The sequence below is a fragment of the Pleurodeles waltl genome, chromosome 7 (assembly GCF_031143425.1).
Source record: "Pleurodeles waltl isolate 20211129_DDA chromosome 7, aPleWal1.hap1.20221129, whole genome shotgun sequence".
Taxonomy (NCBI): domain Eukaryota; kingdom Metazoa; phylum Chordata; class Amphibia; order Caudata; family Salamandridae; genus Pleurodeles; species Pleurodeles waltl.
This window is the reverse complement of record NC_090446.1, coordinates 488,816,605-488,844,180: the sequence shown is the minus strand read 5'-3', so window position 1 is coordinate 488,844,180 and position 27,576 is coordinate 488,816,605. Positions and strand designations below refer to the sequence as shown.

The window sequence follows — 27,576 nt, the reverse complement described above, 5'->3', positions numbered from 1 at the left end:
TTCCCTTATCTGGATCATGACTAACTCAACTGTACAGAAACAAAAGAAAATGCTGCGTACGTTACTAAGTCCTTGAAAGACGTTGCCACCACGACTGTTGCTTATGTGCCACCACAGAATCAAATACTGTACATTGATTTACAACCACCCTGCACCTCTCTCCATTTACAAAAGAGGTGGAGCGCGGGACTGCACATGTAGATATAGTACATTTTGCAATACAGAACATACAAATATTTAGGCTTCTTGATACGTCCATGGATTGGTTTATAATGATTTCCCAATTAATATCGCCTCAACATGTTTTAATAGTTGTGGTATCACTTCATCACACAAATAACATTTTTAGCTTTTGTCCCGGGCCCTTTATAAGGCCCCCAAATGCAAAAAATCACAGGGTATGCCAGCCTGAACCATTTCTCTTACTGCATGACATCTCTATAATTGTCCACTCGTAGCCCCACTGCACAACCTTATAGCAGAGTAACCTCCCCGTTTCGAAACCTTGAATCTGCAACACGACCACGGTTCCAGAAAGCCGAGATCTGCTCTGGCGTCACCTTGGGTTGCACAACTGGGAATGCTTCAAGTTCCTCTTCCACATCACAGCCATCATCACCTCCGGTGTCACCCAGCTCCTGCCGGCCTCCAACAGATGCACTGACTTGGAAGAACTCTGACCCATGTTCCTCTGTACTGTTGGAATCAGCACCTGCTTCACTGATAGTGCCATGTGAGCTGGGCACCGCCTTAAAGCTGCTATTGTCCGACCTGCCTTCCCTCTGCCAGAAGTCATTGATGTTATGCAGCGTTATCACGGGTGGGGCCAGAAGATGTCGGTCTGTGCCAGCTCTCGAAATGGAGCTCTGGCGTGCCCCATGGGCTGCTCGTGCCTTTGGGACAGGTGGCTGAGTCCAAGAGTCGACATCATCAGTGAAACCACTGGTATGGTTTGATAGTCCATTTTCCTGTTTCTTGGTAGAACCTCTATACCAGAACTCTGATCTCTCCTTCATGGTGGCAGCTGGCTCAATCCAGAACCCCTGAGTAGAGCTGCCAGTGGGGGAACTTCTTGCTGACATCTTGGTGCTACGTTGCTGGTGGGACGGTTCCTTAGGCATGTTCAGCACTTTACTGCACAGCACAATTGTAGTTACCATAAAAATGGCAGCCACTATTGCCAGAACTGCCATGGCAATTAAGCAACGGCGACAGAGTGGATTATCTGATGCTGTGGTTGTGGAAGTTGAAATGCTTTGTGTTGTGCGGGTCACATTTGGAGTCATTGTGGTCATGGTAAGAGTTGTCATAGTTTCGGTCAGTGTTGGCATGGTCTGATTCTCACGATGATTGGTGCTGAGAGTCTCATTGTCTACTGCATAAGGTATTGTGGGTGTCTTCAGTTTAGAATGCTCATTAAGTTCGGTGGACTCCAATTGAACGAAGGTGAGGCACAAAAAGAGAACCATCACGACAAGCACCCCATGTACATCACCACTGCTTATGGAAGAAGCAGCAGCCATAGTGAAGATGGTGTGCAGCACTGGTGGAGGTCTGAAGAAATGGGGAAAAAAAGGAAGAGAATGAGACATAGAATTTATGCTTGATGCCATCACTACTGAAACCACTCACAACTTCGCTTCAGCAGATATCTCTTTTTAAGAAGCATCACACAGCAGCCTATCACATTTTTACTCATCTTGTGGCTATCTTAAGTACACAGTGTTCTCGTGGTATAGGAGAACACATAGTAGTGCTAAAACCATTCACATCTGCGTGAGATCCCATATTTTGCCAATAGCCTAAGTTAAATTAATTGCACTTTTGCATTGATAGTGACAGGTATGCCACTATCAATGCAAGGGTAAAGTTAATCAAACTTTGGATAAAAAAACACAATGGGCCTGGTTCTGAATTGGTCGGTGGAATGGTGCTATTTATTGAAAATACAAAAGGCAACGATGACTACATCTATGCTGCACATTCCTATATGTTTTGAGTCAAATTGAAAATGTGAAGGTGCTCATACACTATAGTACATCCGTTGCCAACATGTATATGCTGGTGTCACAAACAACACCAGTTAATCACAAAACAAAAACAGTGGAGCACACCATATCTCAAATATAAAACTTCTAATTATAAGAGATGAAACACAAGATCAGTTGCATCCTTACATGAAATGCTTCGATGTGAAGAAAAAATGTAGGCGTCTGGGTGTGAATTTTGGAAATGATTAATATCAATACTAGTTGATATTTACAACTAAGACATATATCACAAATCTATTTATTAAATGTACACATTCACAGAAAAAATATTCTAAGACATATACAGAAACATACATAAAACCACATAACAATTCATATCCAATTAGATTCCAAAGAGATGTCAGATCTCTAATGATCACACTTTTAGAGTTTCCAGCCAATAGATGGAAGCTTCAGCCGACACATGTTTCGTCTTCTCTCAGGACTTTCTCAAGGCTTGTTTTCATCTTTAGTGGTGTTGACCGGTATTGGGTGGTGGACCAGGCAAAAAGGTCATTGCCACTTAGGGTCCACTCTGGCCTCAATGCCGAACTCCCTCAGAAGCAGTGCTCCCCCTCAATCAGGGTGCGCTTTGGGATTGAGGTTTTGTTAAGTGGCTCTTGAGTGCTGGCATAGGACCTGTAGACACAGGTGCAGTCTTCGTCTGAAGGCAGGAAGGTTTTGGAGATGGAATCTCAGCTTCATTGTGCTCCTCCTCAGAGGCAGTGGAGAAGACAGCCTCCGGGCTTGGAGTGCCCTGCACCATTGGTAGGCTAGAAGGACCTGCTTCATGTTACTTGATGTTGAGTGGGTCTTGTTCCTCGAAGATGTAACAGGTTTTGGTGCGAACGTTGCTGCTGTATTTTATGATGGGCCCAGCATCTCTCTGCATGGTATTTGAACATCTACACCCAAAAGTGGGGCAAAAGCTGCAGAAGGAGTTGTTGTGGTCAGATGAGAGACTACGTTTGCATACACAATGTTGATCCAACCAAGAGTTCTTGGTGTTCAAAACAAAACCAAATCAGGGTTTATAAAGCACAACTGCTCATCCATAAGGATCTCAAGGTACTAAGGGGGTTTGTCCTCTGAGCTTCTGTTGAAGAGCCAGGTTTTAAGGTCCTTTCTGAATTGAGGTAGTGATGGTGACTGCCTGAGGTGCAGGGTCCGGTTGTTCCAGCTCTTTGCCATGAGGTACGCAAAGGATCTTCCACCACCCAAGGTCCTCCGTATGCAGGGTATGGTGACTAGTGCTTGTTGAGCGGAGCAGAGAGGTCTGGTGGGGGAGTAGAAGGTGATGCAGTGGTTGAGGTAGGCAGGTCCTAGGTTGTGGAGGGCCATGTAACCGTGGACGAGGAGCTGGAAGTTCATTCTTTTCTCAATAGGAAGTCAGTGGACGTCTCTTAGGTGACTGGAGATATGTTTGTGGCAGCGATGTCCAGGATGAGTCTGGCGGAGGCGTTTTGGATGTGCTGTTGTTTCTCCTGGTTCTTGAGGGTGGTACTGGGGTGGAAGGGGGTTGCCATAGTCGAGTCTTTTGGTAACCAGGGCATGGGTTATGGTTTTGAGGCAGTCCTTTGGGATCCATTTGTAGATCCTCCAGAGAAGTTGGAGTGTGTGAAAGCAGGAGGATGCAACTGAGTTGTCAATGCAGGTCATGGTGAGTGATGAGTCCAGGATGAAGCCAAGGTTCCGTGCGTGGTTTGTTGGGATAGAGAGGTGCCGAGGGACAATGGCCACCAGGAATCATCCCAGGCTGATGTAGATAGTCCCAGGATGAGGATATCGGTCTTGTCAGAGTTGAGCTTGATGCAGCTGTCCTTCACCCATGCTGTGATGGCTTCCATTCCAGTGAGGAAATTCTTCTTGGCAATAGTGGGGTTTTCGGTAAAAGAGATGATCAGCTGGGTATCGTCGACGTAGGAGATGGTGTTCAGCCCATGGTCTCTGACGATGAATGCGAGCGGGCCATATAGATGTTGAAGAATGTTGGGGCTCAAGGAGGAGCCCAGTGGAACTCTGCAGCTGATCTCCGTAGGTTCTGACAGGTAAGGCGAGAATCTGACTCTCTGTGTTCTGCCTGACAGGAAGGAGCGTATCCATTATAGGGCCTTTTCGTGGATGCCAGCTGTGTGGAGCCTGGAGCAGAGGGTGAGGTGTAAGACCGTGTCAAAGGTGGCCTATAGTTCCAGTAGGATGAGGGCTGCTGTATGGCCGTGGTCGAGTAGTGAGTGGATGTCATCTGTGGCGGTGAGGAGGGCTGTCTCCATGCTGTGATTGCTCCTGAAGCCTGATTGGAAGGTTCCAGGGTGATGTTGTCCTCGATATGCTTGCAGAGCTGAGAGTTGATGGCCTTTTCGATGACCTTGGCTGGGAAAGGCAGCAGAGAGATTGGGCTGTAATGCTTGAGGTCCAGGGCATCGGCCGTGTGTTTCTTCAAGAGCGGGTGGATCTCGGCATGCTTCCAGTCTTCTGGGAAGGTGGCTGTCTCTATGGAACAGTTGAGGGTGTGTCAGACCTCAAGTGCGATTGATGTGTTGGCCTTGTTGAAAATGTGGTGAGGAGAGGGGTCCGTAGGTACTCCAGAGTGGATGCTGCTTAATTTGATGGTGCAGGTCTTGTCTGTGGTGAGGGTGGTCCAGCAGTGCAGGGTCTGTGGTGGTTCGATGGGTCGGATCTTGGAGGTTGTTGGAGGGCTCGGAGGGTCTTGGGACCCGAAGCTGTTGTATATGCATGAATGACCTTGTTGCAGCACTGTCAGAAACGGAATAATGTACATTCTATAGCACCCTTCCCTACGCATCCTCTGAAAATGAAACCTGCATTCCCTTGTAGGTTGTTGAATGCTGGCCTGAACTAGAAATCTGATCACAGGGTGCTGAGATGTCAGGGAAATGAGTGTGCAGTGGGAGAAGGTTTGCCAGTTGCCTTCAGAGTCCAAAATCTTGAAGAGCTCATCCCAAAATAGTTAGCAAGAACATATCGGTCCCTGAGCTCGTATACAAAACATCCGAACCCAATGGCAGCTAAAATCATTGTCCACTTGCAATGTAGTCTATGGAAGGAGTCACAACAGATCACATACCTCTGACTTCTTTGAACAAATGTCTGGGCCCACACTAGATGACAGGAGTAAGAAGAGCCTATGTATCTAAATCCACCCATGCTATGAACACTTTGTTATATGCCTGGGAGAAATGATCTGGTGTGATGGGTCTGTATAGTTATTGTGACCATTTCACAGACCACAGGGGGTTCTGGTCTTCAAAACTGGTGGAAAAATATAGAAAAAGTGAAAACTTCAGAGTGGAAATCTATTGCCTTTTTCCAGCAAGAGCCAGAATCTTCTTGCTATTGAAACGTTGGAAGAAGACTATGATAATGTGTGGTCTGCTACTGGGCTGAGTCTTGCCAGATTGAACGTGGTGTGCTGTAGAGAGACTCTGGGTTTCTTGGAATGCATGTGCTTGGACCTTGTCAAAGACGTGATAAATGAGAAGGCCTAATACCCACAGAATAATATTGGAATTTACATCCTTTCCATTCCCATTGCACCATTGGGAACTCCCACACTTTATACATTTGCAAATCAAGACCTATTTTCTAAGCCTTTATGTTTACATGTGAGAATTTTCATTTGGTGGCAAGTACTGATCGTACAATGGTTTCTGTCTCAGAGCAGGCTTTGTGGAAAGAAGTTAGTCACCCATCAATAGTATGAACCTTTTGTGTTAGGGCAGTGAATCTCGATGCTTATTAGGTTTGAATGATTTCTTATGGCTCTAACTTCGTTCAGGTATGGTATTTGTTGAGGTGGAGACTGGGGAGATTTGTTCTTCTAAATCCTCAATAAATTAAGAGTTTACAGTCTGCAAATATTTGGGGGTAGTGAATGGGTATTCAGTATAGTGGTTCCCTTATTATCTACTGGGGCCTTAGCAAGGTATGGAGGCTGGAACCAACTGAAAGTAGATTCCACTGATAGTGTGAAAGCAACCTAGCATACGTATGAGGCATGTTGTGCTTGTGGGTCCATACTGCGTGTGTTTCAAAGTGTGCGAGCAAGAAGGCTGCTGGAAGCAGGATCCACAGGCAGGTCTGTATTTGATCTCCCGTGAGGCACTAGCTGCTCCCCTCTGATGTACCAGCACTCACAACAAGACTCAGAGTACTGTAGTTGGCAGCTTAATTTTCTAACAATACCCAAAGAATCTATGATCCGAGCTCAGCCTAGCTGACCACACTTCGACCTCCTTGAATGGGTGCTTATTGTGAACTCCATCCCATCCACTTACTTCAGAGATGTAGCAGGCCTTCCTGATCAGTGTAAGTGCCACCTTGATCCTGTGTGGCTCCTAACATGCACCAAGGAAGGCTCCACTAGCATCTTCTGAGACAGCACCTTTTGGCAAAGCAGGACAACTACAGCTGTGATCGTCTCATGAACACATTTGCTCAAGACTGAGGGGTGCTCTGCAGTGTTGGCCCACATCTATGTGTTGATTAATCTTTGAACCAGCACCAACGTGTTCATGCTCCAGACCCTGCCTTCAAGCACCTCTGGCTCCAGCACTTCATGTCCCAGCCCATGTCCTTAAAAGGTGGGCAAGTGGGAAAGGGATTGGAGACAGGTAATCGGTAAATAAAATATTCTGCTAGGCGGTGGAGAGGCATAAGCACTCAAGCAGGTGGCACCACTGGAATGGGGTTGCATGTTCGAAAATACCAAACATTTTTTTCAGACAAGGGATGAATATCTGCTAAATAGTTGGCTGTAGTATTGCTTTGCATTATCTTAACATGCACAATTTGTGATCAATGGAACCATACAATACTATTTTGACCTTGACCTAGGAAAACATTGTCAATCAAGCATTCATCTAGGAAGTGCTATATCTCTCAGCTAAGCCAAGAGAAAACAATGGTTGTATCCAAAACCAAGAGAGACTTCTCTACGACCAAATTGTCAGTATTGACAAGAGCGATTCGCATAGGTCCCAAAAAGCATAGGAATGTCTAAGGTGAATACAAAATTAGAAGATCCAGCTAATGCCTGGGCGTCTCACAGGGATAATGAGTGATAGAATGCCTGTATCGCTATAACCTCCAGTACCCCCACTTAGAGATCGCTTCATACCCTGTCCTCCAGACTGCTTCATTGCCCATAGACTGTTGTGAGAGTGCACCTATTGATATCTCATTCAATGGGGATACCATGACACTCACACCACACCACCAGATGAAGCACTGTCTCCCTCCACGGAATACCTTGGGAAGATGACCTACAATCCAGGCCTCTTGACTCTGACTCTGGTAGTTCAGAAGAGGTAACAGCGCTCACACAGCCCAATCTCTAGTTCAGCTACTGACGCAACATGCTCATTCTTGTACCTCAGCTAAGAGTTTACAAAATACTACCCACCTACTGCCAACAGAGCCACAGTCCCAAGCTCTGGATACTCAGCAAAACTCCAGCCCTTTTATACTGGCCAGTAAGATCAAGGCCATATCATAATAAAGCAAACCCATGTGATATCCTCCACCATCAAGAAAACACTGCTCGCCACATGAAATCTCCTCTGCTGGTTGCTCACATCAGAGCTTTGCTTCACCTACTGTGAAACCGTCATAGCAAGATTTATCTTCTGGTAGACGAGGTGGTAAATTTGTACCCATGAGACTGGGCAGGGAAAGCAAAGCAAGTGGCCTCACTCATAAAACCTCAATGAAACACCTCTGAAGCAAAGGAGAGTGTGCCAAGTTGCTTACCCGTCAAAGCCTATCACTCACATTGCCCTTGGCCATCACCCGGCTCCAGCTTTTTCAAGAACTCCTTGTGGGCTCTAAAATTACTAATTCACCGCTTTTCGAGGCACACCATGCTGAATGCTATAACTGCATGCTGATGCACTTGACACTCCATTTTAGTCACTGAGCACGTGTAAGATAAATGTATTTTCTGAACATGTGCAGTTGTGTGTGTGTGTGTGTGTGTGTGTTGGATTGATATCTTGCTGCTAAGTATACTTTTAGGATGAAGGTGCTGAAAGGGAAGTATTATTGAGCATATACATGAGAGTAGAATCTTTTTGGAACCTTTATTTGCCTTTTTGGAATGTAAGCTGTAAAACTCTTTACTTGGAATTTGGGAACTGCTTTAGGTTTTTTGTAAGGAATATTTTCATGCATATAGTTCTGGGAACCAATGGCGTCCATGTCAAAGAAAATCTAGGTCAATATTTAAATGGCCGCTGTCTTTTATTTAAAATTGAAATAGGAAACAAGAACTGGTAAAGACAATAACTCGCACACTGTAGACCTATTCACTTTACCAATACTTTTCGCACAGCATCAGCAGAAAAAATAGGTGCAATGACGCTGGCGCAGTTGTTAGCTGCCTCATTGTGTAGGAATGCCTACAGAATAACACGAATGCCATATACTGTTTTAACTAACCAATTTAAGACAGCAGATGCCATTTAGATCAGTCAATAAGAATAATAACATTCTAAGGGCACACAGTGTTTACTCTTATAGCAGAGCTATTGGCAGCTTATGACAGTTGCTGTACCCACCAAAAAACTGAGCAGAGGAACAATTCAAGGCATCCAATCAAAAAGATGATAAAGAAGCTTTAACCCAAGGGTGTGAGAAACACAAGAAGAGGAAGGAAAGTCATCAAATAAGAAGCAAGCAACTTAAAGAGAGAACAAAGCTACCCAACTGATGCAGTGGGTGGGCTCTGAACCGACTGTAAATTCTTGGAATAGCCCACAAACGGTCTTTCACAATCAGACAACTAAATTTGAAATCTAAGATCCTCAACTTCCAATGCAAACAGAATATTTTGTAATGTTTTCTGGACTTAGGAATGTACAAAAGGGGCCTAATTGATGTATTTGTTTCTCCTGTTGAGCATGTGCAGGCGAGCAGTATCTGGGGCGGTAAAATTGTGTCTCACTTTTGATTATGGGTTTGTAGGTTTTAAGGAATTATGGTTAGCAAAGCCAATAAGTGTAATTGTAATACCCTAATGCATGCAGCATTCCAATATCAGAACGACGCACATCGGAGAGAGACCAGAGTAGACAGGTCTATACTTCTAAAGTAGCCCTGCATGCAGTTCAATACATGGACTCGTATGAAGGCGAAATAATAAACCCAACAGCCAATAGCTTTAGGTGAAGTAGGAATGCTTGTCTGGAAAAAGATGTGATTTAAAAAAGTCTCAAGTCAATATCTGAAAGAGGCTTGTGTGTGGAAAACTATTGGTTAAAGTAGTGAATCCAAAGCCCAATCTGTAAGTAATAAGTATGTGGCAGATGTGCTATCAAAACCTAGATCTAAAAATGAGGGAGGGCATTAGCTAGGTTCAACTAAGGGCAGGTTTAATTTCTAACAAGTGAATTACGGCACTACCTTTAACATTAAAAGATAGGATTGTTCAAAATCGTGCTAGACCGTGTGAGAGTGTTTCTGCCCAATAATAATAGAGTCAGAGTAGCATGAGCTTCTCACTGGAAGTCAGTATGACCTGATTGGTCTAAATTGTTCATACTGCACATGCTTCCTAATGGTAAGGATAAGACAATGTGCCCAGAGCAGCACGAAAATGAAAAATTCTTAACCTGAAAAAAGTAAACTAAGGGTGTGAGATTCAAGAGAGTTCGAACAAAAATTCATTTTTTAGTACAAAATGTGACTTTCAGACAGAAAGCTTCAATAAAGGGTACCATGTCCTTTGAGTGGGGGAGCTCGGTGATATTCAAGACCTCACTCAAATTACATGTCTAATAAGTCATCAAGGCTCACAACCATGTGCACACCTCATTCTGACACCGCTCGGAATACAGGAGGCTAGGGTTATGCAGACGGTAGGGCACAGTGATATGGAGGAGCAGGACACAGCAAAGTTGGGAAGGGCAATAGCAGAAAAGGGGTGGTACACAAAGTAACAAGAGGGGCAGTAAAGAAGAGGAGGCTTTCCAGAGACTGGAAGAGACTGGGTGATGGGGGCAGGAATGTGGACCCAGAAACGGGCTTTTCGGAGCAGGGCAGAGATGGGATGTGCAGTGAAGCATGATATTGTAACGGTGACATAGCCAGACGTAGGATGTGATGGGAAGTACACAGTGATTAGGGAGAGGCAACATACATCCAGAGGTAGAGGGAGGGTACATAGTATGGCGGCTATGGGAATGAACTATAGCAATCAGACAACAGATAGCTCAGCTGCCCCACAAATGGAACAGATCTTAAAAATCCCTGAACTCAAAGTGTTGAGTCATATGCTATGTTGCACAGATCTTGCAGTCTCAGACCGAAGACTTATCCTTCACGTTCATCAGATCATATAGGCTCAGCCCTCAGATGGCAATTATCCCTCCTGTACACAGACCTTGCAGGTTCAGATAGCAGAACTGTCTTTCCAGATTAAAAAGCAACACACTACAGGAGAAAACCAGGGTATGCAAATGCAACAATGTTACATTCTAGTTCAGAAAATGAGGAGGAAATCATGTGATGCAGTGTATTGTGGAGCGGAAGGGACAGGAAGTGCCCCAATTACTGTGATAGACACAAGCCACAAAGAGGACTGTAGTAAAAAAGGGAGAAATAATAAGAGCAATGGTCACAAAAAGAGATACAGCATTTGGAGTGCATACAGTGGAAATCTTCTCTTAAAAGACACATAGGGTGGAAATGTAATTCAAAAATAGGGAAAGACAGCTCTCAACAAAGCAACTTGGCTTGCTACTTCCTCTTTTCGTCGCTCAGAGAACACTAACAAAAAATGTGTGGCTTCCATTTAATCAACAGCAAAAAGCAAAACTAATAAACAAATCTTACCGTCCAGTCTGAACTCCTCCAGATCTGAGAACCTTACATGGATCGAAATAAAAAGCCGGCGGAATACATTCTTTGTTCAAGCCACCCTGATTGAGCCTGGTACAACTTAAAAATCCTATCTATCTTAACATCTGTGCTTGGTGACAAAGCCACAGGCAGGCTGGGTAATGACTTTCCTGTGTGCCCCCCCGCCCCACCCTCAGCTCAGATGACAAATAAATGTGAGATGGTAGCGCGTTGCCATGAGTTACAGAGGCTCCTCCTAGGCTGCGAAGGAAGAGCCACGCCAAAGTAAGGATGTGGTCAGTGGGTTGGCCCAGTGGTTTCACAATCATCAAAATCTCTTTTAGTGCTGTCAGTCAACCAAAAAAAAAAACAAAGAAGCAACTTTAACTCAGTTCTAAGTCAACCAAAAAACAAGAAGGAACGACTTTAACTCAGTTCTACTGCCTTTTTTTAGAAGCCCGGTTTTATAAGCAACTTTTGAAGATACTTCAACAGCCATTTCAACACAGAAACAGAAAAAATATAGAAAGCCAAAAAAAGTGAGAAATAACTAAAAATAGATTCACAAAACCATTTTAGGTGAGCCTTCAAATTTTAAAAAGCACATAAGGAAGGAGCCTAGGGATTTCAGCAGATTTAGACCATGAACTGTGAAAGTCAACTGAACTTTTCAATACGATGCTTCTTGCTCCAGTTATTAAGAGGTGCAGAGAGGGTGCTGCGTTTTAGGTGATCCCTACATCACACGATCTGGGTTCTTGGTTCCTAGACAAATAATTCCTTAACTCTGGAGACAGAAACCAGGATAGTGCAAAACAGTGCAGCAGTTTGCGCTGTAAGCAACAATTGGCTATTCCATTATTTTAAAAGGTTTACAACATACATTCTTCCCATTATGCAAAAACTCTGGAAATTTGCTCAGATCTCTTACTCTATATTGATGACTTGGCCTGGGAGAAGATGTGGTTGGTCTTCTAGTCACATTGTTGCTTGTAGAACAAGGAGATCACAAATCTATCCCTTGCTTGACCAGTTATGCTCGGACTGTCACATAATATTATGTCACTGAGAGCACATAGGAGCGTGATTTACAATGTTCCATCTGATGGATCTTTTTAAGTTGACTGAGATGCAAACAAAGTTAATAAACAATTCAATTTTTGTGGAGCCCATTCCACCACAACAAGGACCAGGTGTCAGTGATTGAAGTTCAGTAATTTTTTTCCAATCAATCCAATAAATAGGCATGTCGTCAGTAAACTATTTAAAAAATACAAGATTACAGCTGGCAAACTGAAATATCAATTGGTTCAAACTCAATAGATTAAGAAACAAAACAATAATAGCTTCTGCTATACAGAAACTGAGAATTAGGTACAAGTGTTCCATAAAGAAACTCCTGCGCTCTCTCCTAAACATGAAATGATTCTAAATTCAAATAACCAGCATCCTAAGAAAAGAATGAGGATGGTTTGAATAAAGTCTTAGGGAAAATTGGAAATGCGAGAAGGTGTCAGCACAGTGGAGGCTTCAGTAGAAGTCTTCCAAGAAAAGAATAAGTGTTCAGCATAAAGCTTCACACTTGCAGGAATAAAAAAAGAGGACAGTACTGTACCCTCTAAAAGCCAAGGGAATCTGCAGTAACTCCTAACAGAGTGAACATTGATTTAAACAACAGAACCTTCAGCAACAATCGTATCTCTTTCCACCTGTGTGTATCTCCTCCTGGGATGTGTACTTGCAACAAATCTTGAATTTCTCATTCCACAAAATGTGGCCAGTTACTGCATTATTGAGCATCTCATGTTCCTGATATGTGATGAATAGTAGGCTTCAGCTGCTCATTAGGTCTACACGTTTCTTGTCAGGATTTCTCTTCTCAGGCTTACTATCAAAAAAATAATACATACAATAGTCCTTTTCTCTAGCTAATCAAACCATGAAAACACACCTGCAACACAAAGAACACACTGACCAAGCAAAAGTACATTTAAAAATTAAGGCCTTTAGTCAGCCTAGACTTTAATTAAACATTAGGGAGGTCATTACAAGTTTGGCGGTCCCAGGACTGCTATGTTTGCGGTGGTGGTCCTACCACCAACAGCTTGGTGGTGAGGACCGCCAAATTATGAGCATGGCAGTCTTCCCAACAGAACACAGCCAACCAACCCCCAGTACCGCCAGTGCGGACATGCCGCCCTGGATGGCCGTAGGCACCTTCAGCGAGATGGGGACTATGTTTCCACCAGACATATTACGAGGCTGCACACCGCCAAGATTTCCGCCGCGGTCGCACCACCACAAAAACCCTGGCAGAAACAAACTATAAAAGGAGACACTCACCTTTAGGAACACATACCTGACTGGAGCCGCCATTAAACCTGAACTGGAAGTCCTCCTACTTCTTCTGCTCATACAACGACTCCGGAACCAGCGACAAAGACAACAACTGTGAGTATACACACCTACCTCACACTAGAGGGTAAACCCAAACTACACATGCACACCCAACATACACATCCAGGACAGCAGGTGATGGTGAAACAATCACGTAACCACACATCCATATGCACATATACACACACGTACACTCGTACTATATACATGCACATTCGTACTATACACACCACGGCCAATACACACATGACATACACACACCTACCCGCAAACACAGCACCGCCACTGTCCCACACAACCATCCACAACAGCACCAATGCACACAACGACAACACAACTGCAACTACATACACGCTACACCAAGCAATGTCATTGCACACCTTCACATGACTACACATACTGACAACAACATGTAATAACACCAGACAACCAAGTAACACATTCACACTGGCATACAATGAAGCAGATGTCACAACACACTAACACCACACACAACACATATGACATAGCTATCACCACACACACAGATGCACACACAACAACGACACAAGGGTAAACAACACCACCATTACACATCTCTACACAAACAATACACAATTCAGCTATATACTTGCAAGTAACAACACAATCATATCTTACACAGATCACACAGCAATGACAGCAGGACAAATGGCAGGGCCACACCCACACATGCAGCCCTGCTAGCACAACCAACACACACATGTTACACACACACACAAATCAAAGTCCACAAACACCAAACTGCCATGTAGAAAGAGAGGCAGGACAAGTATGTAAACATCGAATCCAAGAACATGTTGGTCCAGATGTATTAACAAATAAGACATTTTCAAAGAAACTATGTACAAGTAAAAGGCCAATGGCAGTCTGAAGTGCCACAGGCACAAATGGCACCTAATACAGCCCCAACTTGACTCCTGACTGCAAAATGACCTCCACATGGTAGCACCATCAAGTGGGCAGGCAGGCACCTCAGGGATTAGGTGGAGGTTGGGGGGTGGGCTTGAATTTGGGATGGGGGACCTTGGACCTGGGCATGGGAGGGGTAGACTTCTTGGTATCGGGGGCATGAACACTAGCGGGGGCAGGGGAGGACTTGGAGGAGGAAGAGCCAGACTTGGGGACAGAGGAAGAATGCTTGGGGGTGTCACGGGGTGGGAGAGAAGGGGGAACAAGGAAAAATCCATGAGGAAATACTTATTGGACACATGGGGCAGTCATGGCAAAAGGGTTTTGGACCGGAGGGAGAGGGAATGGTAGTAAGATGTGTTGGTTTGGATGTTTTAGGTGCAACTGTGTGTGTGGAATGCTTCTGAGTGCTGGGTGTCTGTTGGGTGGGTGAATGCGGCATTTAGGTGTCCTGGGAGGAGGGAGGGAGGAGGTGGAGGGAGATGCCATGCTGGATGGGTGACTGTCTGTTGGGGTGGTGTCTGCATGTATGGTACATATGCTGCATGTGGGGTGTTGTGGTAGTGGTGGCTGTGGCTGTGGTGACTGGGGTGGATGTCTGTGTGTCTGATACTATGGTGACTGTGGGTAAGACAGGTGTTGTGGCGGGATCTGCGAATGATGGTGTGGTGGCTGCAGGTGTGTCAGGTGCAGTATCTGTGAAGGAGGAATTGGATGTTGTTGTGTCTGCTGGTGGGTGTTGTTTGTGTGCATGCCGGTGGTGGGTCTTGTGGTGCTTGTGCTTGTCAGTGGTAACCTTGTCTGTTGAGGTGGATGCATGCCTGTGTTTATGTGTGCTTTGGATGGGTTTGGAGAGAGGGGTTTGGGATTGGGAGGTGGTAGGTGGAGGGGGGATGGTAGACAAAGGAACACTGGCAGCCGTCAATGAGGAGGCCAGAGCCTGAAAGGCTCTCTGGAGGCCAGCAAGGGCACCATGAATGTATTTCAGGAACGCATTGCTCTGTTGGACTTGAGCTGCCAGTCCCTGGATGGAATTCACAATGATGGACTGACCCACAGAGATGGACCTCAGGAGGTCAATAGCTTTCTCACTGAGGGCAGCAGGGCTGACTGGAGCAGGGGCAGAGGTGCCTGCAGCAAAGAAGATGCCCATCCTCCTGGGTGAGCAGGCACGGGCAACTGGATGGGCAGCTACAGGGAGGGTGGTGCCTGTAAGGAGGGTGGCAGACAATGATGGCGGTGGGTCTGCCACCGCCAGGAAGTGTCTACTGGATGAGGATTCTGAAGAAGAGGTGATAGATCCAGTCTCCTCTGTCGTACTCCCCTCACCCTCTGTCCCACTGGGTCCCTCGGCCTCATTGGTTCCAGCTTCCTGGGTCCCGTGGGCTGCTGCTTCCACACTCGCCTGTGCCCTGTCTTCTTCGCCTGATGATGTCGATGCACACAAACAGAGAGAGAGGGAGGGAGAGACAGGGAGATAGATCAGTGGAAAATGGGTTGATATATAAGTCTTATACACACTCGTTAACAAGTACTTCTGTGACAGTACTTATCCTGGCTAGGCCATCGCAGGTGCCATTATACATTACCTACATCATGTCACAGCATGTTCCTATCACCCACACCTGAATTGCAATCTTCAATCGTACATCAATACCTAAGTAGGACAGCACAACTGGATTCATCCACATGATGACTACCAAAGCCATTTCTGCTGGCACCGCATGCCCTGGATGCACTATCAATAGAATGCCTAAATACACATCAGACCTCTCCATGCCCCTATCAGCCATTGGATGTCCAGCTGACTGAACGAAGCACTACTGTAACGACATATGGTCAGACCATGCCCTCTGTAACATATCCATAACATTGGAGACAATTCCACTCACAGACCACACTGCACCTGCCTGTCACATTACATGCCAGACCAAACACTCTGTACAGTGATGCCAATGTGGAAATCAACACTGATTTGGCCATTACAAGTCAGACACCCAAACAGTTGACATCTGATGTGTAAAATGAGAGTCTGTGGTGTAGCCATTGGAATAGTCTGACCCAATCATACAGCCAGATCAGGAGACACCAAACACATATATATCACAACTGATCACACTGCTAAGTGCATTAAAAAAGTTCCATATAGGACATATGACACATCCATACTCAATTACTAAGTGCAGTGCCACACAAGATGTAAGTCAGGAACACACATATTATATCATGGTCCACTGACAACACAATCACAGATGCAGTCACACCAGTCAGACTGAGCGAAATGCAACTCGACCCTCAAACACCATTCCAGAAATGAAATACCTGTCACAAAGGTCAGACAACTTATATCTCAGAGAGTAAATGTCAGGATGCATTAGGCACAAACGGACCAACACCACTGTCTGTACACCACTTACACATCCCACTACTACTTGAGCCAGCTAAGGGAGATTAAATGCAATATCAGAATCACATCTACATGCCAGGTGATAGGCAATAAGCCAGCCTCTCCTAATTTGCCACTTCAGCTTGGCCAAGGCAAGCAGAAAAGTCCCAGCCCATCAGATGTGCCCCCAACTTACCATTAGGACATGATGTAGGCAGTAACTCTGCAGTGTAGCACACAAATTGCTAGGCCACTGACATTCATCCCATATACATACCATGCTGACATATACGAGACTTGTCAAGGCACCTACCACCTCTAATACCATTCCATTGGTTTAACAGTAACTTCCCCACAAGTATTGCACCTAGGAAAGCATAATGTCTGCAACCAGACCTCATCAATTGTACATGTTTCAGTTTCCCAGTTAGCCTAACTTCACATACCCTACAGTCAGCAGTTCACCTGTATATGACAATACAACTTTCAATCAATGATCCTGCCCCATGAAGGCTTTATATGTAGTGGAACTTAGGTGGCAGCCCCACAATTAGTCAAAAACATTCCCAGTACATGATGTATTCAGTCCATGTGATAAAACTAGAGTCATACAGTTAGCATGTACAGGTATGCTACACAGATGGGGGTGGACTGACACCTCAGAGCCACTAATGCAGATGGATGGAGCAGGTGATACTCAGTGCTTAAGATTAAACTAATGCAGACATCCATTGCATAGGCAGGATGGTCTCACACATGTGGCAATGTCATATGAGCATCTCCACATTCCAGACTTGGAGAGGTATTTTAATGGAAGATGTACATCCACTTACAGTAAAGCATGCCAACACATCTACTATCTATACTCAGGCAGGGTGTATAATACCCATTTCCAATAGACAACACACAAGCTGTCATTACAACAATGTCACTTTGCCTGCAGTGAGGCACAATATCCTTATTACGCCCAGCCAAGTGATAGGTTTCAATCTGTACTCACCCCCTTGTGGCTGTTGTGCTGCCCTCAAATGCTTATCCACCTCAGGGTAGGCTACCACCAATGTGCAGGCCATGAGGGTGGTCAGGGTCCAACGGGCACCCCTCCCTCGTTGGGAGGACATCCCCAGCTGGGCCTTCCCATTCCTTTAAGCCCAGCATCTCAGGTCCTCCCACCACATTCTGCAGTCGGTGCTCTGCCAGCTGTGGACCCCCGGAGTCTGCACTTGCTTGGCGATGGCATGCCAGATCCCTTTTTTCTGATGGGTGTTTACCTGCACGGATGACAAAGACAGAAGGAGAAAGTCAGGTACACATGTCCCATACCAACATCAGTGGACAATACACATCTGACTCAGCAAGTGCCCACACATACCTTCTTTCTAGGCTCACATACCTCTACTCCGTGCCTCCTGCATGCATGTACTCCCCAGTACACTTACCCCTTACACCATCAGACACACACCCCTATCACACATGACAATGGTACTGGGTTCACCTGCTCCTTTGGCGCTCCGTACAGCTGTCCACACAGGGGTAGGATCTCGTCCACAAGCTTCACCAGCTCTTCTGTGGGAAAGGCTGGGGCCCTATCACCAGCAGGACCTGGCATTATGGTTCCCAGAGACAAAACACAGCAGCTCAGCTCATGGAGATCCTGCTTGCAAGAGTGTCAGGAGTCAAGTGAGCAAGGCAGCAGAAAATGGCTGTCACGGCAGTCGCGTACAGGACCGTCACCGCCAGCAGTGATCGTCGTTGGCCCCAATCTCACATAGGGAGCAATGTTATCCAATGAGAAGTTGCACGGCGGTTACGACCGCCTACCACCATGTCAACATACGCCGGCGGACTTAGGTCATTTTCAACTGTCCTAGGCAACAGGCAAGGTGGATGGTATTTTGTGCACATATCATGCCTTGCAGTCCCTAAATAAGTGTGTAATTTATGTTCAAAGTGTGAGTAGGCCTGGGTGGTGCCATCATAGTTTAGACAATAAATGTGACATGCATGTCACTGTGACACTTCAGCTTGCCCATAATGGTATGTGTCAGCAGTGTGAGGCATTTCTACAGTGTTTGATGTGTGCGATGATAACATGTACTGCTTACATGTGTGAAGTACTCATACTCAGTACATTTTCTACTCTATATTCTAAATACCCTGCCATAAGGAGATTGAGACATGCACCTGTGTAGCGACCCCTAATTGACTTCGCAACCGTGGAGGACAGGCATATCGTCTAGACCTATTCTCTGAATTGTCAGACCATCATGGATCTATGTGGCCATTTGGAGCCTGATCTCTTACCTGACCCTCAACCCCTTTGACATCCCTCCCACAGTACAAGTCCCTTCAGTGCTACACTCTTTTGTCACTGAGTAATTTCAAAATACAGTGGGCTTGGCAGCAGGGATGTCACATCCTGTGTTCAGTCTTCTGTTGAAGGATGTAGGGTGTACTTTATTGGAACACCTGGACAGCTACATCAGGTTCCCCCAATGTGGAGATTTGGCCTATGTGAAGGCAGACTTCTATGATGTGGGACACATTCCTCATGTGATAGGGGCCATAGATGGCACTCATATAGACTTGGTCCCTCCCAGTGCCAATGAGCAGGTGTACAGGAACAGGAAAAATACCACTTAATCAATGTCCAGGTGGTGTGTCTGGCAGACCAGTACATCTCACAGGTGACAGCCAAGTTTCCAGGATCTGTGCATGACTCCTACATTCTGAGGAACAGCAATGTCCTACACATGATGGCATGACTACACAGAGAGAGGGCTTGGCTCATTGGTATGTATGCATTTGAATGTTTGACTCTGTTATGGCACCTGTCATCAGATTCTTCCTGTTACTGTACTGCCATTGTAACAGGTCCTACCTTTATGCCCACAGGTAATTCTGGCTATATTACCTTTTCCTGGCTGTTGACACCAGTGAGGTACACTGCCACGGAAGGGGAACTCTGTTTCAATGAGCCCCACAGCAGGATGAGGCATGTAATTGAAAGGATATTTGGCCTTCTGAAAGCCAGGTTCAGGTGCCTGGACGTTTCTGGAGGTACCCTCCTCTACACTCCCCCCAAGGTGTGCCAGATCATAGTTGCCTGCTGCATGCTCCACAGTCTTGTCCTGAGATGTCAAATACCATTGCTAGCTGATGATGAGGAGGCAACTGGACCAGTGGCTGATGATGCAAACATGGATAGTGATGAGGAGGCAGATGAGAATGGTGCAGCTGACTCTAGGACTGAGCTCATCAATCAGTTCTTCCAGTGACAAACAGGTATGCTGACTGTGTATTTGCAAATGCTGTGTATCCACATTGATTGCTGACAGTGGTCTCTCTGATTAGTTTCATCAGTGGTGTTGTAATGTGTTCCTATCCCTATGTGTGTGTTGGTGGAGCTGAGTGCTTGAATGTAAGGTGATGTGTTGACATGTATCTTATCTAACATGTGCACTCACTGCATGCTGCTAGTTTCTCATCTCCTATGGACAGACCTGTGTTCCGCTATGTGTCCTGCATTCTCCATTCATCATGTTATTCCCCCTACTGACTGTGTTCTGTAAATCAATGCCTCTGCTACCTATGGCTTGAGGCATTCATGCTCATAAGCCATTGGTAACTGTATACAGAATGGAGTTTTGCACAAAACGGGTGGCAGTTACAGTGTATCGTCAGGTATTGCCTGTGACTGGGGATGTAGAAATGTCATTTGTTCTGCCCTGCTTTGGTGGCTACCTACACTGGGCTGAACAACTGTGTACTGCCTACATGCTTTGTGTGGCACCATGCCTTAAATCCTGATGTAACTTTGTGTCACGGTCGTTTTTGCAGGTTGGATGAGTGATTTCACTGCACTGTGTGCCTGGACTAGCACATTCCTTAAATCTGCCCTGGGACATATCTGTTGTACTCTGCCTGCTGCAGAGGATGCCTCCTTCCGCTGTCCATTACACTGTCTGTTGGTTTAGGTGGGCATATCCATATCACATTTTGCTGACAAAACAATTGTACATGTTCATGACACGTATCCAGTTGCAGTGATCACTAGTGTTTAATGGGCAAACAGGGAATATGTGAACAAACAACCTATGGTGCATATAGTGACAAACAGGTGACAAGTGGGGTCATGGGAGTTGTAATCTTTAGAGTAGGTGGCACAGGTCCAGTGTCCAAGGGCCATGGGACAATGGAGAAATGTAATTGAACAGTCAACAGGGTGTCTCAGTGGCACACAAGGGAGAGAAATCAGAAGCGTTTCACTTCCTGGCAGTGGGTTTTGTCTTGGCATCTGCTCCTGCCAGATGTCTGGATGGACGTCCACTTTTGCATGAGGGTTCATCAGCTTCAGAGGGAGGGGTGCCAGAGGCCTGTGGTTCCCCTGGCAGGACCTCCATTCAACTAGCTGCAGCAGATGTGGATGGCTCAGTTGTCATGTGGCTAGTGGAAGGGGCCTGCTAGAGGATGGAGGAAGCACGCAGGGTGGTGTTGAGGTTCCTGAGCACCCCTGCAATGGAGGTCATGGTGGCATTGTGGGCCCTGCCACTGCTGCATGACCTCCTGGTGGTATTCCCTAGGCAGCCTTTGGTTTTCCCCCAACATGTGACAATCTGGCACATCCTGTTTTGGGATTGTTGGTATACTCCCAGGACTTGGGAGATGGTTTCCCGGTCAGTTGAGTCCCTTGGGGACCCCATCCTCTGGCCCACAGGTATCTCCCCACACCCCCTGTCCCCTGTGCCTGTGCCTTTGGCACGCTGTGCCCACTCCCAGTGTCACTTCATTGTCTTGGGTGTGAGGGGTCGACTCAGGTCCCTGTACTGTGGGCCACGCTATTGATTGAATTGTCCTTGGGACACAGGTTTGGGGATCAAGGGTTGACTGTGCTGTTGATGCCATAGGGTGGGGGGTGTTTGATGTGGACAGGGTGAGGCAGGGAGTGGTGGACTGACCAGGTGTCCCAGATGGGGCAGGTAAGTCGTCAATGTCCAGTCATCCAGAGTAGTTGTCCTCAGTGGATCTTCATCCTGAGGAGGGCTGGCTGTCTCTGGCATCCTCTCCATGGTGGCAGTGGCAGGGGTACCTGTGGATGGAGTGAGAGAGAGAGTTAAATGGTGGACGTGTGATTTCTTTGTCTGATACATACGATGGCTTTTCATGATTCCCAGCAATTGAAATGACAGATGCAGCATTGCATACATTGTTTGTGGATAATGGATTGTGACATGTGTACCATGCTCCATTGAGAATGGGAGTCAATTTGGGTTGGTAACTTTTGGTGGGTGGGTTCAGGTCCTGTGTGATGGATTACATGGCAGGTGTGCCTTGTTTGCTCGTGGTAAATCAGGCTTGCTAGATGTGAGTGGGGATAGCTGTACATTGCAGCATGGAATCCAAGTGGGAGGAGGGTATGAGTGTATGCATGGTAACTTGTCCTGTGCGTGCATTTGGTGCATGGGGTTTACCTTCTTACTTTCTAGCCCATGCTCAGTCCATTTCAGGGTTGTAAATCAGGATAAGTGGCAATTTAGCTGTGTTTGGCATTGATTGCCATTGTGTAGTGCCATTGCATTATTGTCATTGCCACGTAGTGGTCCTCAGTCAAAGCATCCAGTTGGTGTAGCTAGTGCACTAGTCATACATGCAGGAGTTGTGCTGTGAAGTGGAGTCGTAGTGATTGTTCTTGGCACTGTTATTCATGCACATGCCAGGGACTATGTGGGCTTTGGGGCTGGGTGGTGGTGTGGCATGCAGGAGAGGGGCACTATGTGATTAGGTGAGATGTGTAGTGTGAGATAGAGTGAATTGGGAAGTGTTTGGGTGGTGAGGAAGCATGCTAGACAGAAGTAAATTGTGCCAGGGAAGTGGTAATTACTTACCAGAATACAGTCCCCCAGGTATCCCAGTCAGGCCCTCTGGATGCAGTATGTCCAAGACCTTCTCCTCTCACAAACTCTGGGGGTGGAGCTGGGGGCCCACCGCCAGTCTTCTGCACGGCATTTTGGTGTCTCAATGTCATGGAACGCACCTTCCACCAAAGGTCATTTCACTTCTTCCGGATGCCCTCCCTTGTGTGTGGATGGTTGCCTACTGAGGTCATTCTAAATTAAATACAAGTAAACAGTGGGGATAAATACAAAACAAAATACCAAAGTGAAAACATGAATTATTCACTGGAAAATCATTTCTTTAATCATAATTAAATCTATTAAATTACTTAGTGTCTCGCCAATGAATGGTTAAGCAGCTTATCACTTAAAATACAACAGTGTAAAAAGGAACTATGTAATATATATACTTTTTCAATATTGTTCCTGTCTTGTATTTTATCATTTGCTAAGAGTTTTCTTGTTGTATGTTTGTATAACACACTTGGTGATATTGTTTTTTGTTAGTTTGGTACACAGTCCTGAGATTGGGACTTGGAGACACTAGACGATTTAATAGATTTAATTATGATTAAAGAAATGATTTTCCAGTGATTCATTCATGTTTTCACTTTGGTATTTTGTTTTGTATTTGTCCCAACTGTTTATTTGTATTTAATTTGTGTTCTTGGCCCTGATTAAGTGGGGTTAAAGGGCCTTCCCTCCTAGTCCATACATTCTAGTTTGCATCAGTTGATGCAGGGGTTAATGTACATTTTAGTACTCATAGGCTATTGCCTAGTCTATAAATTGTGATTATTTTGTTGCTTGGTTTCCCCTGGTCCTCCTCTCCAATTACCCAATTAATATGACTGAACCTTATATGGTTAGCTACACGGAGGCTCAAATAAATACGCTGTTAGGTAATCCTTCTCTGCTAAGTGGTGAACAATTAACATTAGCTCCCACTAAAGTTGATAAAATTTAAAGATTAAAGCAACTTAAGAAGAAAAATGTCAGAACTCAACTTCATACACAAGTGCTTTGAAAAATAACCTGCATTCCTGCAGGATTACAAGTGAGAAACATCCTAGTGACTTTTGTGCTAGATAAATCTTATTTATTGCAATTTAGCGGTGTAGGCACTAAATGCTCTCGTGATTGGTTGGCCCTTTCTATTGAAACTGCCTTGCGGATAAGTGAGTCTGAACTTAAAGAAATTGAATTGTTGGAACTTTAAATTTTACAAGATCATACAATTCAAGATGTTAAACAACTACTAGAATCAGCAAATAAGATAATTTCTGAATTTAAAACCTGTACCATAAATCAGAAAACATCAAAAGTGGCTAGAGATATCAAGAATTTCAATATAGAGGATGTATATCCTTTTTTGAAAGAAGATTTTTACAAGTATAACAATCCTAGTAACTTGAATTTACAGTTCCAGACCAGATAACGTAGGAGATTCATTACTTTCTCCAATACATCTTCTGATTCAGATATAGAGAATTTATCAGACACCTACCCCGCACCCCAACGTCTCACAGTTCAACCTTTTTTTGGCAGAGGTGCACACAGAGGGGGAGGTTTACAAGGCAGATTTCAATACCAAGACCAGAACAGAGATAGAAACATGCAACAAGGCGAATTCCGTACCAGGAAGAGAACATACAGAAGATACAGGCCTGTAGGGAAGATAGGATACCGGTTTATAATCTGTCCAAATATAATCTATCAGAAGTGGAATATGATGTATTAAATAAGGGACTTTCTTTCGTGCCCACTAAATTACAAGATCCTGTTGTTACAAAAACTGAAGTTCTAAAGTTCTTGCGTAAAGTGAGACTGCAAGCTTTTTTTCGAGACCAACCTGAGTCTATATCCTCCAATGACGATAATGTAAGCGGTTTACATCCAAAATCTACATTTTGTCCTGATACCACTAGTATGCCACGTGAAATTCAGATCTTTGAAGATGCATTTTTACAGGAAATTTATGAACTGAATAGCATACAAATTTCCTTTAAACCTAATTGTACTGAGGAAGAAAAGAGAGCTATTGAATCTTTATCACAGAATGATAGTATCATCATTAAGCCAGCAGACAAAGGTGGGGGTATTGTTATATTGGACAAGGATAAATACAGTATAGAAGTACGACGCCAACTAGGCAATATAGATCATTATCGTCTGATCACTGAGGACCCCATACCCAGACTGCAAACTACCATTACAGCAATTACAGATGAGGCATTAAGAGAAGGATGGATATGTAAAGGAGAGTATGATTTGTTGAATCAGAGCCAGTTAAAAACTCCTCTTCTACATATCCTTCCCAAGATCCATAAAGATATAAATAACCCACCAGGGAGACCAATTATTGCAGCATGCGGTTCCATTCTAGAGCCTCTGTCAAAATATGTAGACTTCTTTCTAAAGCCACTAGTATTTAATACTAAAGCATACGTACGGGACTCCATGCATATGATCAACAAGCTTGAAGGCAGTCCCTTTGATGAAGGAACACAACTACTAGTCACTTTAGATATAGAAGCGTTATATACAAACATCCCACAAAATGAGGCATTAGAAATAATGAAGATCTATTTGGATAAGAGAACTGTATCACCACAAAGTTCCAACATCCTTTATATTAAATTTGGCCAAGCTGTGTTTAAAAAACAATGTTTTCACCTTTGACAATGATATATACTTACAGGTTAAAGGAGTAGCAATGGGGTGTTATTTTGCTCCCGAAATTGCGAACCTAGTGATGGCCTACTTTGAAGAGAAATGGATTTATGATATAAATAATCCCTTCCATTAACATATTAAAGTGTGGTTACGATATATTGACGATATCTTTATGATTTGGGAAGGCAATTCGGAACTACTTTCCACCTTCCATAGTTGGATTATCATCTGACACCAGATTTAAAAATTACGTCGGCGTCTGATTGCAGACGCATTAATTTCTTGGATTTATGGATCCAGTCAAATGATGGGCGTATTTCTGTTGGCTTGTATAAAAAACCTACCGACAGAAATACCCTATTGCATTTTTCGAGCAATCACCCACGTACCCTTAAAGAGAACTTGCCTTATGGCCAATTCCTATGCATTCGCAGGAATTGTTCTAAAAAAGAAGATTTGTTTGAAAATTCTGAGGCTTTGACATCAAGGTTGATTGAGAGAGGTTATCCGAAGAAAATTGTCAAAGGAGCCGCAAGCGGGCATGGTATACTCCTGGAAAACATCTGTTAACTCCAAAGCAAAAAAACAAGGAATGTCCTTTGACCTGTGTACTTACTTATAATCCAAAGGCTAATCAAGTTAGAGCGATTATTGAACAAAATTGGAACTCCTCTATCCATTAGGGATAAAAAACAAACGTTTTCACATTTAAAAGAGATTGTAATATCCATGACGCTTTGGTACACGCTCCTTTTGCCACGAATGTAAAGAAACCACTGGACTTGAGAGGTTTGTTAGAATTATCACCAATTACTGGCCATTTCCAATGTAAAAATTGTTTGGCATGTAAATATACGAAGAAGAGCAAGTATATTGAAGTGAATGGAAAAATTCATCACCAACTATGATCTTCAAACTGCAATGCAGAAAATGTTATTTACTGCATTACATGTCCATGTTCCTTTACATATATAGGTCAGACTATACAACCAGTTAAAACACGGATCCTACAACATATGTCTAGAATTAGGTGTGCAGTGCATGGTGCTCCTTTGGTTGATCACTTTATTGAAAAAGATCATAGACCTGAAGACATGAGTTGGTCTATACTTTATGGGGCCGATAAAACAAAAGCAGGAAGAGAGTTAGCTTCAATACTGGACAGAATGGAAGCACGTTCGATTGAAAAATTTGGAACTGCTAGGAAGGGGTTAAATTACCTGACAGAAATGTGGTCTTTAATCAAGGTTTAAAACACTTATGTTTCTTTATATTGCTGATCTTTTTTCATAAGAATAGAAGATTTGATTTATTTCATTGATTGCCTATTTTCTGTGTATTGAACTGGTTATGCTATTTCTATCAATATCTGGGTCCAACTGGCGATAGAACGTGGATCGTAAATTTCAAGACGGCTGCCACGTTAATTTCTTGTGGCCTTTGTTTCTATTCAGGGCCGGTAGACCTTCTTTTACATTTGTGGCCCTTGTTCGCTGCCAGATTGGTCAGACACTGCTCTGCAAACAGCGCTCTGGTATTAAAATTTGTTGTACCGCTGCGCACGCTCTTTAGTTATGCTGAAAGGCTGATACGCGCGCAAGCATTTCTCCAGGCTTCCCAATCGGGTAAGTGGTTAGAAGTAGCATCGGGCTTGTTTTTGAGCCCTTTCCAGCTGGATAATGAGAAATCTTTAATCTGTTTTTCGATTATAGATTGTGTTTACCGGCGATTTGCAAGAGGTCTTTTTTCCAAAATCAAAGTGGGGATTTACAAATTATAAAATAGACCTTAGAAGGTTAGTTTTTCTGGCAGCGTTGCATGGTCACTAATTCAATCGAAACACCGGTTTTCAGAGGTGAAATAAAACCACCTTTCTGGGTGTTTTCCTCAGGTTGTTTCATTTGAGCTCTATAACACTGTCTAACAATGAACTTTTAGACTTGATATGAATATCTAGTGTGGTCTCTTTTAAGGTCAGTCACTACTATGTATTTAAATTTATGCGCACTGTTTTTTTATGGGTGAACAGGGGTGTTGTCCACTCCTGGCGGTCTGTGATTATAAGATAATTATTATTAGTGTTGTAATAATTTGTATGTATTGTATATATAGGCACTGTTCCTGATGTCCTGAGGAGGCCAGATTTATAAAGGCCGAAACGCGTCGACTATATCTGCAGAGGAATGTATCGGACTGTACTGGATGTTTACATCAGCGATAGAGGGTTTGCTGATGGATGATACACTACTTACATTACCTCTATGAAATACTGCTCGCCAATGAATGGTTAGGCAGCTTATCGCTTAAAATACAACAATGTAAAAAGGAACTACGTAACATATATGTTTTTCAATATTGTTCCTGTCTTGTATTTTATCATTTGGTAAGAGGTTTCTTGTTGTATGTT

General features: G+C 44.3%; 1 protein-coding gene across 1 annotated transcript; it reads right to left on the bottom strand.

Annotated features, from left to right (window-relative positions):
- Positions 1-288: 288 nt before the first annotated feature.
- C7H16orf54 (chromosome 7 C16orf54 homolog) lies at positions 289-11,071 on the bottom strand. The gene is made up of 2 exons (XM_069244134.1): positions 10,881-11,071; positions 289-1,554 (listed from the first exon to the last, which is right to left on the bottom strand). The coding sequence occupies exon 2, from the start codon at positions 1,521-1,523 to the stop codon at positions 474-476; it is 1,050 nt and encodes a 349-aa protein (XP_069100235.1). The 5' UTR covers positions 1,524-1,554; positions 10,881-11,071; the 3' UTR covers positions 289-473.
- Between the last annotated feature and the right edge of the window lie 16,505 nt (positions 11,072-27,576).